This window comes from Acomys minous (genome assembly GCF_964271855.1).
Source record: "Acomys minous genome assembly, chromosome: 16".
NCBI lineage: Eukaryota > Metazoa > Chordata > Mammalia > Rodentia > Muridae > Acomys > Acomys minous.
In genome coordinates, this window is record NC_140498.1 from 10,070,303 (window position 1) to 10,086,239 (window position 15,937).

Below are 15,937 nucleotides of genomic sequence, written 5' to 3' on the forward strand. Positions count from 1 at the left end.
CAGGCTTGTATTACCAGGAAAAGCCTATAATTAAGTTTTTAAAAGAACAATAATACTTTTACGTGTTTATATATGTATTTGCAGTACTAGAGATTAAATCTAGAGCCTTGTTTATGCTAAGCCAGTTCTATACCACTGAGCTGTATTCCCAGCTTGTGTTTTGGTTTTCATTTTTAAGTTACCCAGGCTAGCTTTGAACTCAGGCCATAGCCCAGGCAGATTTTGAACTGAAATTCTTGACTCATCTTCCTAAGTAGCTAGGATTGTAGGACTGTGTCACTAAACCCATTAAAACAAATTTTTAATTATGATAACAAATGCATAAGATGATTTACCCTCTTAACTGCTTTGAAGCTTATAGTCAGTAGTTTAAGTATATTCTCATTGGTTTTTTTTTGTTTTGTTTTGTTTTTTTTTTTTTTGGTTTTTCGAGACAGGGTCTCTCTGTGTAGCCTTGGCTGTCCTGGACTCCCTTTGTAGACCAGGCTGGCCTCGAACTCACAGCGATCCGCCTGCCTCTGCCTCCCGAGTGCTGGGATTAAAGGCGTGCGCCACCACCGCCCTATATTCTCATTGTTAAGGAGCCTGATTAGCCTGGCGCTCAGCAGAGTGACAGATGTTGCCGCCCGATTCCCCCACTTCCTGGGACTTAAACTCACATAGATCCTCCTGCCTCTGCCTCTCAAGTGCTGGTGTTAAAGGTGTGTGCTAGCATACCAGCCTACCTTTAGACGTTTTTATGGCTTTCTATTACTATCTAGTGTCTTTTCAATTTATAAGCCAGTCTTACTAACTGATCTCCAAAGGCTATTTTGTCCTTCAATTGCAACTTAAAATATTTCCCTTTAGCATAGAAAGGATTGATAGGCAATAAATCCTCTCTTTAAAAAAAAAATCAGGAACAGTCTTTCCTAGACATTTAATTTTTAAAAATTTACTTATTTGTGTGTATATGTGCATTCTTCAATAATGAAAAGTGTATGAGCAAAATTTGAATGTATGCCAAAAATATAGAAAGCGAGCTTTCTTCCTTTCTTTCGGCTTTTGGTTTTACTAGACAGGGTTTCTCTATGTATCCTTGGCTGTCCTAGAAATTACTTTGTGGACTATGATGGCCTCAAATTCAGAGATCTTCCTGCCTCTGTCTCCCAAGTACTGGAATTAAAGGCATGCACTACCACTGCCCAGTTATAAAATGCTTTCCTAGCCAGATGTGGTGGCACACGCCTTTAATCCCAGCACTAGGGAGGCAGAGGCAGGCAGATCTCTGTGAGTTTGAAGCCAGCCTGGTCTACAAAGCGAGTCTAGGACAGCCAAGGCTACACAGAGAAACCCTGTCTCGAAAAACCAAATAAATAAATAAATAAAGTGCTTTCCTTTACAATAATCTTAAACTATTAAAAGTATAGTAAATGGTGGGTGGGGCAGTGCATAAGAGGCGAAGCATTGAAGCACTTCCTTTCCAGACCCTCAGTACTTGAGAGACTGCCAATTATTGGGGGAGAGCGCTTGAACTCTAGTGGATTTGTTTTTCCTATGGTTTATGCTGCTATGGAGGCTGTGTTACACAAGTGCCCGAGTCAGCCAGAGCCGTCTTCACTTTAGTAACGTCTCTTCTTTGTGTACCAGAGGCCTTGGCTGGCTACATTCAGCTTTGCGTTCTGTCATTTAGACAGATTCTATCCCTACCCCCCACCAAATTCCCAGACCATACTTTGTGGTGTGACAAACGTCCTAAGAGGGTGCCATCTCTTCCTAAGTTTGAAATGTGAGAAGTAACCATAGCACTGACATCTGTTCAGGCAGAAGACTGGCCTTCATGCTTTCCGCACCCGCTGAGTATCCATCACTATGGGGATGAAGTTTAGGTGCCAAAGAGTTTTGCTAAAGCTTCAGAGTTTCCGATGACAGCAGTGAGCAGCAAATAGTTGGCTGCAGAGATTAATTCACTTATTGACCTATAGGACTAATTTTGGTTAATGAGAAACCATGTCTCAAAGAACAAAATGAACAAACAAAAAAACACTGAAAAAATAGGCAACAGATAGAAACAGGCAATTCACAAAACAACAAACAGGTTTTGGAGAACAGGAAGCTTCCTGAGGTGCCATGTTTCTGTCCAGGTGATTGATAGGCCAACTTGGATTAAATCTTGTCTGTCTGTCTGTCTGTCTATCTACCTACCTACCTATTAATCATCTATCTTAGCCCTGCCTGTCTTGGAACTCCTACGTAGCTCAGGCTGTCCCCAAACTCACAGAGATAGATCCTCCTGCCTCTCCCTTTGAAGTGCTAGGATTAAAGACATGGCCAAGATTAATTCTTTTTTTCTTTTCTTTCTTTCTTTCTTTCTTTCTTTCTTTTTTTTTTTTTTTTTGAGACAGGGTTTCTCTGTGTATCCTTGGCTGTCCTAGGCTCACTTTGTAGACAAGGCTGGCCTTGAACTCACAGCGATCCACCTGCCTCTGCCTCCCAAGTGCTGGAATTAAAGGCATGCGCCACCACACCCGGCTCAAGATTAATTCTTAAGGGAAAGGATAGTTGTATGTTTTTTTCTTTATCAGAACTCTTCCAGCTGGATAATAATTTTATGAATGTTTTAACAGTGTAGAAGTCACGTCTCTCTAAGCCCATTCTTTTGGCCAGCAGGTAAAGCTCTGCAATTTTAATTCCTAGTTTTACCTGCTAATGACTATAAAAAAGGGGTTTGCAGTGGTTTAAATGAGAATGGCCCCTGTGGGCCTGTATGTTTGAGTGTTTGGTTTCTAGTCGGCTGTTTAGGAAGATTAGGAGCAAGCATTACCACATTCTGGGCATCTTTATGGTAAATGAATAAAAGACTTACACTTGTCTCTCATCATCTAACAAAGATGTACGGACACATAAGGAAGTTTGAGATATGATATAATTTAAGTGGGTGTACTGCTATTGTCAATCACTTATGAGTTCTATTAGTAAGAAATAATGAGTGAATAAATACTGAAAAGGAAATACTTCTGCGATCATTGGTTATTTAAAGAGTTATTTACTTGTTATTATTATGTATACAGTGCTCTGCCTGCACATACACCTGCAGACCAAAAGAGGACACCAGATCACATTATAGATGGTTGTGAGCCACCATGTGGTTGCTGGGAATTGAACTCAGGACCTCTGGAAGAGCAGTCAGAGCTCTTAACCTCTGAGCCATCTCTCCAGCCCCCGGGTTCTTATTTAAATAAAAAGTACATGGTTTTAAAAGTTCTGAAGTAACTTCAGAAGATAACCATCTGAATGATGGAATATGTCACTTCTGTACTGTAATTGGGAAGTGAGATTCATATGGCTTTTTAGAATTATAGAAGGGCAGAAAAAACAAAGTCATCTTAAAGCTCAATATAGCTGGGTGTGCTGGCGCACTCCTGTAATCCCAGCACTCAGGAAGCAGAGGCAGGTGGATCTCTGTGAGTTTGAGGCCAGCTTGGTCTACAAAGTGAGTCCAGGACAGCCAGGAATACAAGAGAAACCCTGTCTTGAAAAACAAACAAACAAACAGAGCTCAATATAGTCCTGAATGCAATAAAATGAAAGTGATTTAAGGGCTTATATTTTTGAATTTATGAAAAGAGGTGTTAAATCAAGTACTCATGCTTAAATGTGGGCCTCTTGCCAGCTGCATGCTTTGTGAGTTACATAATATATGTGTTAATTGTAAGAGTTCCTTGGGAATGCTTACTTCATTTATGACCTTTGCAAACATTCCAGTCATCTGTACTGCTAGATGTCCTGTTCTTTACTTGGCATAAACCCTTTTTCCTTGTATAGTACTGAATAGCAAATGTGAGTAGATAAAACCATTTGACCAAGTGGTGAGCTTTTCCTCTTGTTGTAGAGGAATGTTTTGTTCTTTTAGATTATTGATGCTGCTGCTGCTGTTGCTGTTCTCCTCCTCCTCCTTTTCCTCCTCCTCTTCTTCCTCTTCTTCCTCTTCTTCCTCCTTCTCCTCCTTCTCCTCCTTCTTCCCTTTGTGGTTTTTCGAGATAAAATTTTTCTTTCTCTGTTGCTGGCCTGGGACTCAGAGATCCGTCTGCCTCCATCTCCCAGGTGCTGAGGTTAAAGGCACCATCACACCCAGCTTCAATATAGTTTTTAGTCCTCAGCATGTGTATGAATGTCAGGACAGTTCTTGACAGATGTGGATTTGGATTACATGTGTATATGGTTTTTTTTTAAACAGGATTATCTCTTATTCACATTTAAAAGTGATCATTTGAGGCTAGAGAGATGGCTCGGTGGTTAAGAGCACTGCCGTGTCTTCCAAAGGACCTGAGTTCAATTCCTAACACCCACATGGCAGCTCACAACTGTCTGTAACTTCAAGGTCTAACACCCTCACACCAATGCACATAAATTAAAATTAAATAAAAAATACTTTTTAAAAAGTGATCATTTGGCTTTCTAGAATTTTCTCTAAATATCAATAACAGGTCAACTGAAAGGCTTTCTAGAATTTTCTCTAAATATCAATAACAGGTCAACTGAAAGAAAATTAGTCTGACTATTCTTTCTTTCTTAATATGGTGGCAGGCAGTGTCAAACTACTGTGTCACCCCACAGCGAAACAGCCCCAATTCCAGTTCCTACTCAAGTAAGGAATTATCAGCGCATAGAGCAGAATCTTATATCCACTGCCAGCTCTGGCACAAATCCCCATGGTTCTCCAAGGTAAGCCAGTGTCTTCATTCTTGTTATTTGTACAATAGGTTTGTTGTTGTTGTTGATATTCAAAGATTGTTTGTGTTTAACACCACACACATGTATTTACCTAAAATATAATTACTGAGGAAGAACTTGGGCTGCAGATGTAGCTCAGTTATCAATGCTTGCCTACCGGGCACTAAGCCCTTCATTCAGTACCAAACCTTGTATAAAGTAGGCAAGGTGCCACATTCCTGTAATCCTAGCCCTTGGGAGGTGGAAACAAGAGGATCAGAAATTCAAAGCTAACCTTAACTAGATTATTGAAGACCATCCTAAATTACATGAACTCTTGTCTCAAAACAAAACAACACCACCAGCCATTTGTGGGGGTGCATACCTTTCATTCCCCACAAAAAGAGGCAAATGGATCTCTTGAGTTCAAAGCCAGCCTGGTCTGCATAGCAAGCTCCAGGCCAGCCAGGCATAGTAAGACCCTATCTCAGATAAAAGGGAAGAGGAGGAAGAATCTGTTTGATAAATAAATGGTGGCTCATGACTGTAATCCAATCACTTGGGAGACCAAAGCAGGAAGATTCACAATCTAAGGCAACTCTGGACTACATAGTAGAGAAAATAGGAAGAGAAGAAAGCTTTCAGTTTCAGCAGATGTTTTACATCTTGTATACTTGTTCTACATCTGAAACTCCCAAAGATGACAGTAAATGCCAATTCCGTGAACACAAATAAAAAGATGTTGAGTGGTGGCAGACTTAACTAAGTTCTAGATAACAAAGATGATGGAAGCCTACTTCCTCAGAGCAGATCACTGCGTCCCATACAGGCCTAAATCTCAGAGAATTCAGGCAGCATCGAAAGAGGAAATAGCACTTCAGTTCTGGCAAATTGCTCTTAGCCTATCTGTACATAGTCCGATACATGCCCTTCATACACAATCTTTGGATAAGACATAGCTTATTGTTATGATACTAAAAGGTGATAAATAGAGCCAGGCATGGTGGCGCACGACTTTAATCCCAGCACTCAGGAGGCAAAAGCAAGTGTATCGCTGTGAGTTCGAGGCCAGCCTGGTCTACAAAGTGAGTCCAGGACAGCCAAGGCTACACAGAGAAACCCTGTCTCAAAACAAACAAACAAAAAGTGATAAATAATCTATGTCCACCAGTGTTTCCATAATATTTTATTATAGTCCCATCTATGATAATAGAAAGCTATGCAAGCTAGGCAGTGGTGATGCACACCTTTAATCCCCAGAGGCAGAGGCAGAAGTAGATTTCTGTAAGTTAGTTCAAGGCCAGCCTGGTCTACAGAGTGAGTTCCAGGATAGGGGAAGGCTACACAGAGAAACCCTGTCTTGAAAAACAAACATAAAAGAAAGCTATGCAGCTTCTATTCCAAATGAGTAAAGAAGCTAAGTCTTATACAGAGAAGTTTTTTGTTTTTTGGTTTTTTTTGGTTGTTTTGTTTTGTTTTGTTTTTTGAAACAGGGTTTCTCTGTGTAGCCTTGGCTGTCCTGGACTCACTTTGTAGACCAGGCTGGCCTTGAACTCACAGTGATCTGCCTGTGCCACCACGCCCAGCCTCATACAGAGAAGTTTTAAAGGTATAATATATAATGGAAAATTGTGAGTTTTGGATGCTTTCATAGAGCCGTAGGTCAAACTTCTTTCTTGCCGGGCGTGGTGGCGCATGCCTTTAATCCCAGCACTCGGGAGGCAGAGGCAGGCAGCTCGCTGTGAGTTCGAGGCCAGCCTGGACTACAAAGTGAGTCTAGGACAGCCAAGGCTACACAAAGAGACCCTGTCTCAAAAAACAAAAACAAAAACAAAAAACCCAACTTCTTAATAAGGCTAGGCCATGGTTTGCTTTTCTTGTTGTGTTAATATATGCATTGATGGTGAAGAAAGCAAAAATAAATAAAACTGTGTCTTAACATGGATCATGGTAATGATCTGCAAGTGTATTGTTACAATTTGTGATCTTCACCACCACGAACAAAGGAAATATCCTCAACAAAGCACCAAAAGCTACTCATTAAACATCACAAGCCTGGGGAGATATGCTACTCAACATGCTAATGAAGCACTTTTGTAGTATATTAGATAGTTGCCATAGAAAAAGCATTGCATAGTTAGGATGCCAGCTAAACTAGCCCCCCTTTCACTGAGCACTCTTTATTTTAAAGAATGACAAACTGTGGTATGGGAGTAGAGCAGCCACTTTGTCAGAAATGAACTAAGTTTTCTACTTGGAAGAAAACAATGAGGATAAATACCAATAATGAGTTTTCAAACAAAACCAGACCTCTGGAAAACATACTCACCACTGTAATGCTGACAGGTATTGTTAGTTTTTCCTCCCAATTTTCTGTTTGATTGATGGTGACATTTTTTTTAGATTTATTGGATGTGTGTGAATGTTTTGCCTGCATGTTATGTTTGTGTACTACTTATATGCCTAGATGCCACTGGAGGTCAGAAGAGAGTGGAGGTGTTGATCCCCTAGAACTGGAGTTTCAGATGATTGTGAGCTATCATGTGGGTACTTGGTTTCACACCCCTGTACTCTACAAGAGCAAAAACTGCTCTTAATTACTGAGCCATCTCTCCAGCCCCACAGAAATGACATTTTGATATAAGTGTGGCCCTTTGGTATTATATCATGTGTCAGCATTGTGTTAAGAATGCTGCACAAGCCAGGCTCAGTGGAGCACACTTGTAATCCCAGCACTCAGGGAGGCAGAAACAGGCAGATCTCTATGAGTTCCAGGACAGCCTGGTCTACAGAGTGAGTTCCAGGACAGCCAAGGCTACACAGAAAAACAAAACAAAAAAAGTGGAAAAAAGAGAATGCTGCACAAATTAAAGACTTATTCATAGTGCTGATACTTTTCAGAAGAATGAATTTTAATTTAACAGCACAATATTCATGGATAGTTTCACAGTGTATGCAACTCTTTAGAAGCCACTACTTACTTAGTATCAAAACAGTTTCACAGCTTCTGAAAAGGCTACCAAAATATTTTTGTGTTTCTAGGACACACCTGTATAAATTTAGATCATCTTCCTATATTTCACCCAAAATAACATAATGCCTAACAACTTGATTGCAGAAGTAATTCTAAAAATGCAAATGTCTTCTATTAAGCAAGGTATTAGAGATTTTCAGAAACATAGAATACCATGATTCCTTATTTACTTTCTTGTAAATTTTGTAATCTTAGGTTAAATTTAATGTTTTTTAAATTTAAAAGCTTTGTTTACATATAACAGATAACAAGAGATATAAGTTAATAAAAACCATCAGAGGATAGAAGAAACTAGACCTGAGCCCAGACTGACAGTGGTTAGTGAGAGGTGTCACTGAGAGGTTAAAGCAGATAGTAATGTTGTCACATATTCAGGGCATTAGTAAGCTCTGAAGGGCACACCAGAAACTAAGAATGGTGGCAACCTTCATAGTAAGACTGGAGAAACATGAAAATTGGGTAGAAGAAGAAAAGAGGAAACTTTATTATTCTCCTCCCCCCCCCCACCTTCTGAGACCAGATCTCACTGTGTAATCCTGGAAATCACTATGTAGACTAGGCTGTCCTGGAACTCATTCCACCTGCCTCAACCTCCTAAGTTCTAGAATTAAAGGCATGTGCCACCACACCTGGTTTATTTTACATTTTTCATTTTTGTTCCTTGTAACCATTATGTGTTATACGTTTAAAATCTCTTCTACATGGAATACTATCAGGAATTATCAGAAAAAAAAAACATCAGAAGTAAAATCCTGCCCTGGGTCCTGTCTTTTTCTTTTCAGATCTGCAGTGGTACGAAGATCTAACACCAGCCCCATGGGCTTCCTCCGGGTCGGGTCCTGTTCCCCTGTACCAGCAGACACAGTACAGACAGGAGGACGAAGACTCTCGACTGGCTCTTCCAGGCCTTACTCACCATCCCCTTTAGGTGAGGAGAGCTGATGCAGTCATTTTTAAACTGTTCTCCCCTGTGGCAAATGTGACTGAGCATATTCTCAAGGAACACTGTGTCATGATAACAGTACTTTTAACTTTTAAGCCGATTGTTGGACAGACCCTATCCGTTGTGCTGTATCCAACACCCAAATTCCCCTTAAAAATCTCTGTATTAGAGCCTGGGGGATGGCTCTACAAGTGTTTGCCAAGTGAGCATAGGACTGGAGTTTAGATTCCCCAGAACCCACAAAACTTCTGGATGGGTTAGAAGCCTTAGAAGGCAAACAAAGGAGGCTTCCCCCTGCTTCCCCCTAGCAAGCTGGTGACTTCTGGATTTGATTGGGAGAACTTGCCTCAGAGAATAAGCAGGAAGAGTAAACCAGGAGAGACAACATGGCAGAGAAAAGACAAACAACAACAAAACTCCAACCTGTATGATGACTGTTGGAAATATAATAACGGACCTTTTATCTCAAAAGTGTCCTCATTCTGAGGGTAGCTTAACACTCAGATGAGTGAACAGTAACTAAATACAGCAGCTGTGGACCATGTTCACCAGAAGCTTCTAGCTCAGAGAGGGAATGTGTCAGTAGCTTTGTTACTTGGTGGTGGTTTAAGAAAGCCTATAACAACGGGTGTGCCGTGGCGCACACCTGTAAACACAGCACTCAGGCAGGAGTCCAGGACAGCCAAGGCTACACAGAGAAACTCTGTCTCAAAAAACAAAAAACAGAAGCCGGGCGTGGTGGCGCAGGCCTTTAATCCCAGCACTCGGGAGGCAGAGGCAGGTGGATCACTGTGAGTTCGAGGCCAGCCTGGTCTACAAAGCGAGTCCAGGACAGCCAAGGCTACACAGAGAAACTCTGTCTCGAAAAAAAAAACCAGAAAAACAAACAAACAAACAAACAAACAAAAAAAAACATGGCTGGAGAAATGGCTCAGCGGTTAAGAGCACTGACTGTTCTTCCAGAGGACCTGGGTTCAATTCCCAGCACCCACATGGCAGCTCCCAACTGTACCTCCAAGATTTGACACCCACAGATATAACATGTAAGCAAAACACCAGTGCACATAAAATTAAAATAAATAAATTACTTTAAAAAAAACAAAGCAAAAGCCTAAAACAAACAAAATACTAGAAACCATAGCAAACAGAAAAACAAATTGCATTTTAAGTGAAACGAAGAAATGCAATTCTGAAGTCAAAGCATGTGTAAGGTAGGCCAAAGCACCCATGTCTGCAGTATCTCAACGGTATGGAGCCGGTACAGAAAGGCCTCATCTGTAGTCAGGACTTGCTGATGCTATGTTTTTAAAAGTTTAGGGACAGAAAAGACACGTCAGTAGGGGAAGTGCTTATCATGTAAGTGTGAAGATCTGAATTTGAATCTCTTAACTCTTGAGTAAAAGCAACATGTGTCTGTAACCCCAGCACTGACGAAAGCAGAGCAAGTAGCTACAGGGACTAGTTGGCCATCCAGCAAGCTCCTGGTTCAGGTAGAGACCATGTCTAAAAAAAGGCAGTGATAGAAGCTACCCAGTGTCAACTTCTGGCATCCACTTTTTTTGTTTGTTTGTTTTTTGAGGCAGTGTTTCTCTATGTAGCCTTGGCTGTCCTGGACTCTCTTTGTAGACCAGGCTGGCCTCGAACTCACAGGGATCCACCTACCTCTGCCTCTCAAGTGCTGGGATTAAAGGTGTGTGCCACCATGCTTGGCTTTGGTATCCGCATTTATGCACCGCATAAAACAGAATTTCTTAAAAAGATTTATTTATGTATACAGCATTCTGCTTGCATATGCACCTTCATGCCAGAAGAGGACACCAGATCTTATTACAGATGGTTGCGAGCCACCAAGTGGTTTCTGGCAATTGAACTCACAACCTCTGAAAGAGTATCTAGTGCTCTTAACCTCAGAGCCAACTCTACAGCCTAAAACAAGAGAATTTAAAGAGCCTTATCACCTATCTTGTTTTTGTCTAGGAAAAAAAAAAACAAATATTCTTGAAACCAAATCTTGGGCTGGCCAAGCGGCGAAGGCACATACCTTTAATCCCAGCACTCGGGAGGCAGAGGCCAGCCTGGTCTACAAAGCAAGTCTAGGACAGCTAAGGCTACCTGTCTGGAAATACAAAAGAAAAAAAAATATCTTGGCCTCTCTTCACTCTTACAGGAGCCACTGGAGCATGCTATGGTCTGCAAAGACAACATCCAAACCTTATTAAAGCTGAAAGGACCCATTGCCTCACTACTTTTGTAGACATGTCTTTTGCTTATGTAAACACCCTGAAACGGTCAGTTTGTGTTCATAGGGATGTGAGTGTAAAGGTATTGTGATAGGCAGGAGATTTCTTGGGGAACCACTTGTAAAGGCCACAGAAAGGAGCAAGAGGAAACAGGCTTTAGACCAGAGTATGGATATGACACCTCGGAAAAGAAAATTAGGAAAGCGCCTCAGACTGTAGCAAAGTCTAAAACGTTTCATCCAGACTGCAAGAATAGCCCCAAGCACTGATTGGTCAGACTGAATTCTTTGACCAGGCTTTGGCATTGGTTGGTGGCAGCCCTCAGAGCCTGACGTCAGCACACATGTAGTATGTAAGGACTGCAGCTGGTCTGTCTGTCAGTTGGATCCTGCAATTCCACAAGCCCCACATTTATCCAAACTCTGCCTTATCTATTATCTGTTGGGGCACTTTTATTTGTTTTATTGTTATATAATACTTTTAAAATCTCAGCCTTCCTGGCACCTAGAATATCGATTAGGTCTATCAACTCTTTGCTAGGTAGAATTATGTATGTAAACTATTACAGAGCAGCTTGTGTATATTGCCTGCTTTTGTCTTTTATTGGTTTTAAATAATTTCTTTTTCTTTGTTCATGTCTAGTTGGTACCATTCCTGAGCAGTTTAGTCAGTGCTGCTGTGGGCATCCTCAGGGCCATGAGGCCAGGAGTAGACACTCCTCAGGTAGGAAAATATGTTTTATTATGAGTGGATTTGAGTTATAGTTTTCCAGTCTTATCAAAACAACAGAACTAATATGAAATATTCCCTCTCTTATACAGTTTGTTTGCTTTTTAGAATTTTGGTCCAATGCTTTTAAATATATCTAGTATCTCCTTGAGGTCATAAGAGTTTTATTTGTTCAGGTTTTTTGTTGTTGTTGTTGTTGTTTTTCTTTTTCCGAGACAGGGTTTCTCTGTGTAGCCTTGGCTGTCCTGGACTCACTTTGTAGACCAGGCTAGCCTCAAACTCACAGTGATCCACCTGTCTCTGAGTGCTGGGATTAAAGGCGTGCGCCACCACTGCCTGAGCACTCATTTCTGGGTTTTGAGACAGGGGTTCTCTGTGTAGCCTTGCATGTCATAGACTCACTCTATAGACCAAGCTGCCCTCAAACTCACAGAGATCCACCTGCCTCTCCGTCCCAGAGGATTGGAATTACAGGCATGCATCACCACACCTGGCTAAGATTCTTTTATGATAATTAACCTTAAGAAACCAAGGGAATGGGTATAGTGCTCAGTTGGTAAGGTACTTGCCAGTCATGCACAAAACCTTGGCTTTAGTCTTCAGGACTACCTACAGCCATACCTGCAATCCCAGAACTCTGGAGAATCAAAAGTTCAAGGTCGTGCTCAGTTAAATAGCAAGTTAGAGGCCAGCATGGCATATATGAGATCATCTCCAAATAATAAATAAATAAATGGAGAAACTTTTTAAAAATGTGTACATGAGGGTTTATTGTTATATTAGATAATGCATATTCCTGGAAAGGTACATGTAAATCATACTTTTATAAGTCAAAGTCTGCTCTATGGACATATGGACATGTAAAGAGTCCAATAATTAGAGAAATCCTATATTACTAAAAAACTTATTCATTTTGTTTAATTTTTATTTTTATTTCATTTTTAAATTTTATTTATTTTTACTATTTTGGTTTTTCAAGACGGGATTTCTCTGTGTAGCCTTGGTTGTCCTGGACTCACTCTGTAGACAAGATTGGCCTTGAACTCACAGAGATCCTCCACCTGCCTCTGCCTCCCAAGTGCTGGATTAAAGGTGTGCACCACTACTGCCCAGCTTAACATTTTTCTTTAAAGTAACATTCCCTGATCATGACATTTACCACAAATTTTACTTTTCTATTTATTTAAGTCTATTTCTCTAAAAAGGAGAATAATATTCTTAATACTAAATATCAGATTTGGAGTGAAATCAAACAAGAATGATCAGTAGCAAAGCTGCTGTTTGTTTGTTTGTTTGTTTGTTTGTTTAAAATTGGGGTTTCTTTATTTAGTCCAGGCTGTCTTGGAACTCTCAGTATGTAGACCAAGCTGGCCTTAAACTCACAGAGATCCTCCTGTCTCTGTCTCCAGAGTGCTGGAATTAAAGCTATGTACTACCATGCTCAGCCTTCAATTGATATTTTGATAATGTTGTTAATTGTTGGAAGGTTTGAAGATTTTTGTTATTTAATTGAGTTTTTTTTATTAGCTTGTTTGAGACAGAGTCTTGCTATGTAGCCCCAGACTGGCTTTGAATTTGAAAGCCCCTACTTTAGCCTCTTGACAATGGGATTACAAGTGTGCACCACCAAACCTGGCGTCAGTGTTTTTAGAAGATAATACTTTGGACACTGGGGACACTTGCATGTTTTAATGTTATTAGTAATAGTTTGGTTTGCAAGAAATTTAAGAGAATGTCTTAGTGACCTTTGCTTGGCAGCAACATGATTTGTGTGGAAAAGGGGTTCCTAGTCTCCTAGGCATAGGTGTATGTGTTGCCTGCCTACTAACCTGCCTGCCTGCCTCTGGGTAGAAGGCAGGAACCAATACCTCTGCGTGCACTCGGAGATCTACTGACCTGCCCTCAGAAACACACATGTGCACAAATTGCCTTTTTCATTTGCTGTGCTTTGTCTCTGCACTTCACTGCGGGTTTTAATGTTGACTTCATTTTATTGATAGGTTCTCCAGTGCCACAGACCCAGTCTCCACAGTCACTCTTACTGGGCGCTCGGCTTCAGAGTGCACCCACCCTCACTGACATCTATCAGAACAAGCAGAAGCTCAGAAAGCAGCACTCTGACCCCGTGTGTCCATCCCACACTGGAGCTGGCTATAGTTACTCACCTCAGCCTAGTCGGCCTGGCAGCCTTGGAACCTCTCCCACCAAACACATGGGGACTTCTCCACGGAGTTCTGACTGGTTCTTTAAAACTCCTTTACCAACGATCATTGGCTCTCCTACTAAGGTGTGTTTCTTAAGCCCTTTTTTACATATGAACTGGTACTTTATGAAGGATTCATCATGAGAATAGTTATAATTTTAGTCAACAGTTACTGTTTTGGAAAGGAAGTCTAACCTTAAAGAGCTTAAAGGAACAGCCCAATATCACACAAATTATAAATAAAAAGCCAATATTTGGATGCACATCTAAGTCCCAAGTCAGTGCATCATATATCCTGTTGGTTCTGAACATTTTGTACATCATATTAACCAGCTTATATATGCTTCTTTAGACTACAGCTCCTTTCAAAATCCCTAAAACACAAGCATCTTCTAACCTGTTAGCCTTGGTTACTCGTCACGGGCCTGCTGACAGCCAGTCCAAGGATGGAAGTGACTCTCGGGAGTGTTCCCATTGCCTCTTAGTGCAAGGAAGTGATAGGCATCGGTCTGAGCAGCAGAGCAAGGCAGTGTTCGGCAGGTAAAAACGACTTCCTTCTTCAGCCTTTAACATAAAAACTAATCCCTAAATAAATGTATTCTCTTGTAAAAGCATCGAGACACATTAATTTGGTAGGTGGTTTAAGCCATGTGATTAATAATATGAACCATATACATTTGAAATTTCTAAAAAATACAGATGTTTTCTATGACTGTGCATAGAGCTCCTCCAGAGTTTGTTTGTTTGTATTTGTTTTTTCTGAGTTTCTCAAATAAGCTAATTCTTTTATTTTGGTTATACAAGTTTATTTATACCCTGAATCATTTTTCATCTGTTTCTGAAAAAGAGTGCTTTCCTGTTATTCACGTCACTATTCTTTTTAGATCTGTCAGTGCTGGGAAGTTATCAGACCAGCAAGTAAAGGCACCTTTAAGTGGACACCAGGGCAGCACGGACAGTTTAAATACAGAACGACCAATGGATATAGGTAAGAAATTTTCTTAGTTTCTCAGCAAGTAATGGTGAGCATATGCATAGTTTATTGCTTTATAATAAAATGTCACAAGCTTGATGGCTTAAAACAGCACAAAGTACATCTTTATGTAGTGTGCCAGTCGTCCTGGCATCTCATCGTTCTTCCTAGTACCCATCAGAACAATCTTACTCAGTGTCCTCATGAGCAATACTAGGATTGAAAGGATATCTAACTAAAATGCTGTTGTCAGTAGGACCATCCTGGCCATAATTAGCCTAAATACAGTACTCCCAAGCATTTCTTTTATAGCATCTGTATCCCAGAAATGTCCAGTTACTGAGGCCCATGAACCTTTCAGAGTTGCCCCAGGGCTTATATCTCTTGACTGCTCATGTCTAGATTATTTGAACTGTTTATAAAAAATATAAAACAAAATAATCAGGGAGATTCCATGCCCTAAGCCAGGCTTATTAAAATGAAAAGTTTACAACTATCATAACCGTCTTGTTTTCTCTGTTTATTGTTGTGTTTTGTGTTTGAGCCAGGGCCTCTCTATCCCTGGATGTTCCTGGAACTCATTATATAGATGAGGCTGGCCAGATCTCACAGGAATCCACTTGCCTCTCCCTCCTGAATATACTATAGGATTAAAGGCATGTGCTAGCCTAAAAAATATCTGGGCCAACAAATAGCTGATTGTATTCATTTTCTAATCCGGAGAGAACAACTCCTAGCAATCATAAGTTGTTCTATATGGTTTCTGCTTATATGCATATATTGGGTATTGAATTTTTTTAGACAAAATATCACTATGCAATCTGCCTAGCCTGCAACTTACTAGATAGGCCAGGCTGGCCTCAAACTTGTGGTCATTCTCCTGCCTCTGCCTCCAGAGTTTTGGAATTGCATGTATGCCAACACACCCTGCCCTTGTTCCTTCTTTACTGATTTTTTTTTTCTTTTGGACAGGGTCTCTGTGTAGCCTTGGCTGTCCTGGTCTCGCTTTGTAGACCAGGCTGGCCTCGAACTCACAGCAATTTGCCTACCTCTGCCTCCCGAGTGCTGGGATTAAAGGCGTGCACCACCATACCTAGCACTTAATAGTGATTCTTAACTGTTC

General features: G+C 40.8%; 1 protein-coding gene and 1 long non-coding RNA gene across 4 annotated transcripts in view; one reads left to right on the forward strand and one right to left on the reverse strand.

Moving 5' to 3' along the window:
• ULK2 (unc-51 like autophagy activating kinase 2) overlaps positions 1-15,937 on the forward strand; it is an 83,224-nt gene that overhangs the window by 50,990 nt on the left and 16,297 nt on the right. For 2 of the 3 annotated variants that reach the window (XM_084760870.1, XM_084760872.1), the window contains exons 15-20: positions 4,567-4,704; positions 8,509-8,654; positions 11,552-11,632; positions 13,639-13,925; positions 14,194-14,381; positions 14,726-14,829. In XM_084760870.1, the coding sequence (XP_084616996.1) occupies positions 4,567-4,704; positions 8,509-8,654; positions 11,552-11,632; positions 13,639-13,925; positions 14,194-14,381; positions 14,726-14,829 (944 nt within the window). The remainder of the gene's footprint in view (positions 1-4,566; positions 4,705-8,508; positions 8,655-11,551; positions 11,633-13,638; positions 13,926-14,193; positions 14,382-14,725; positions 14,830-15,937) is intronic. The other variant, XM_084760871.1, reaches the window with a different exon arrangement.
• The window catches only part of LOC311585569, a 138,797-nt gene that overhangs the window by 49,047 nt on the left and 73,813 nt on the right, over positions 1-15,937 (reverse strand). The window lies entirely within an intron of this gene.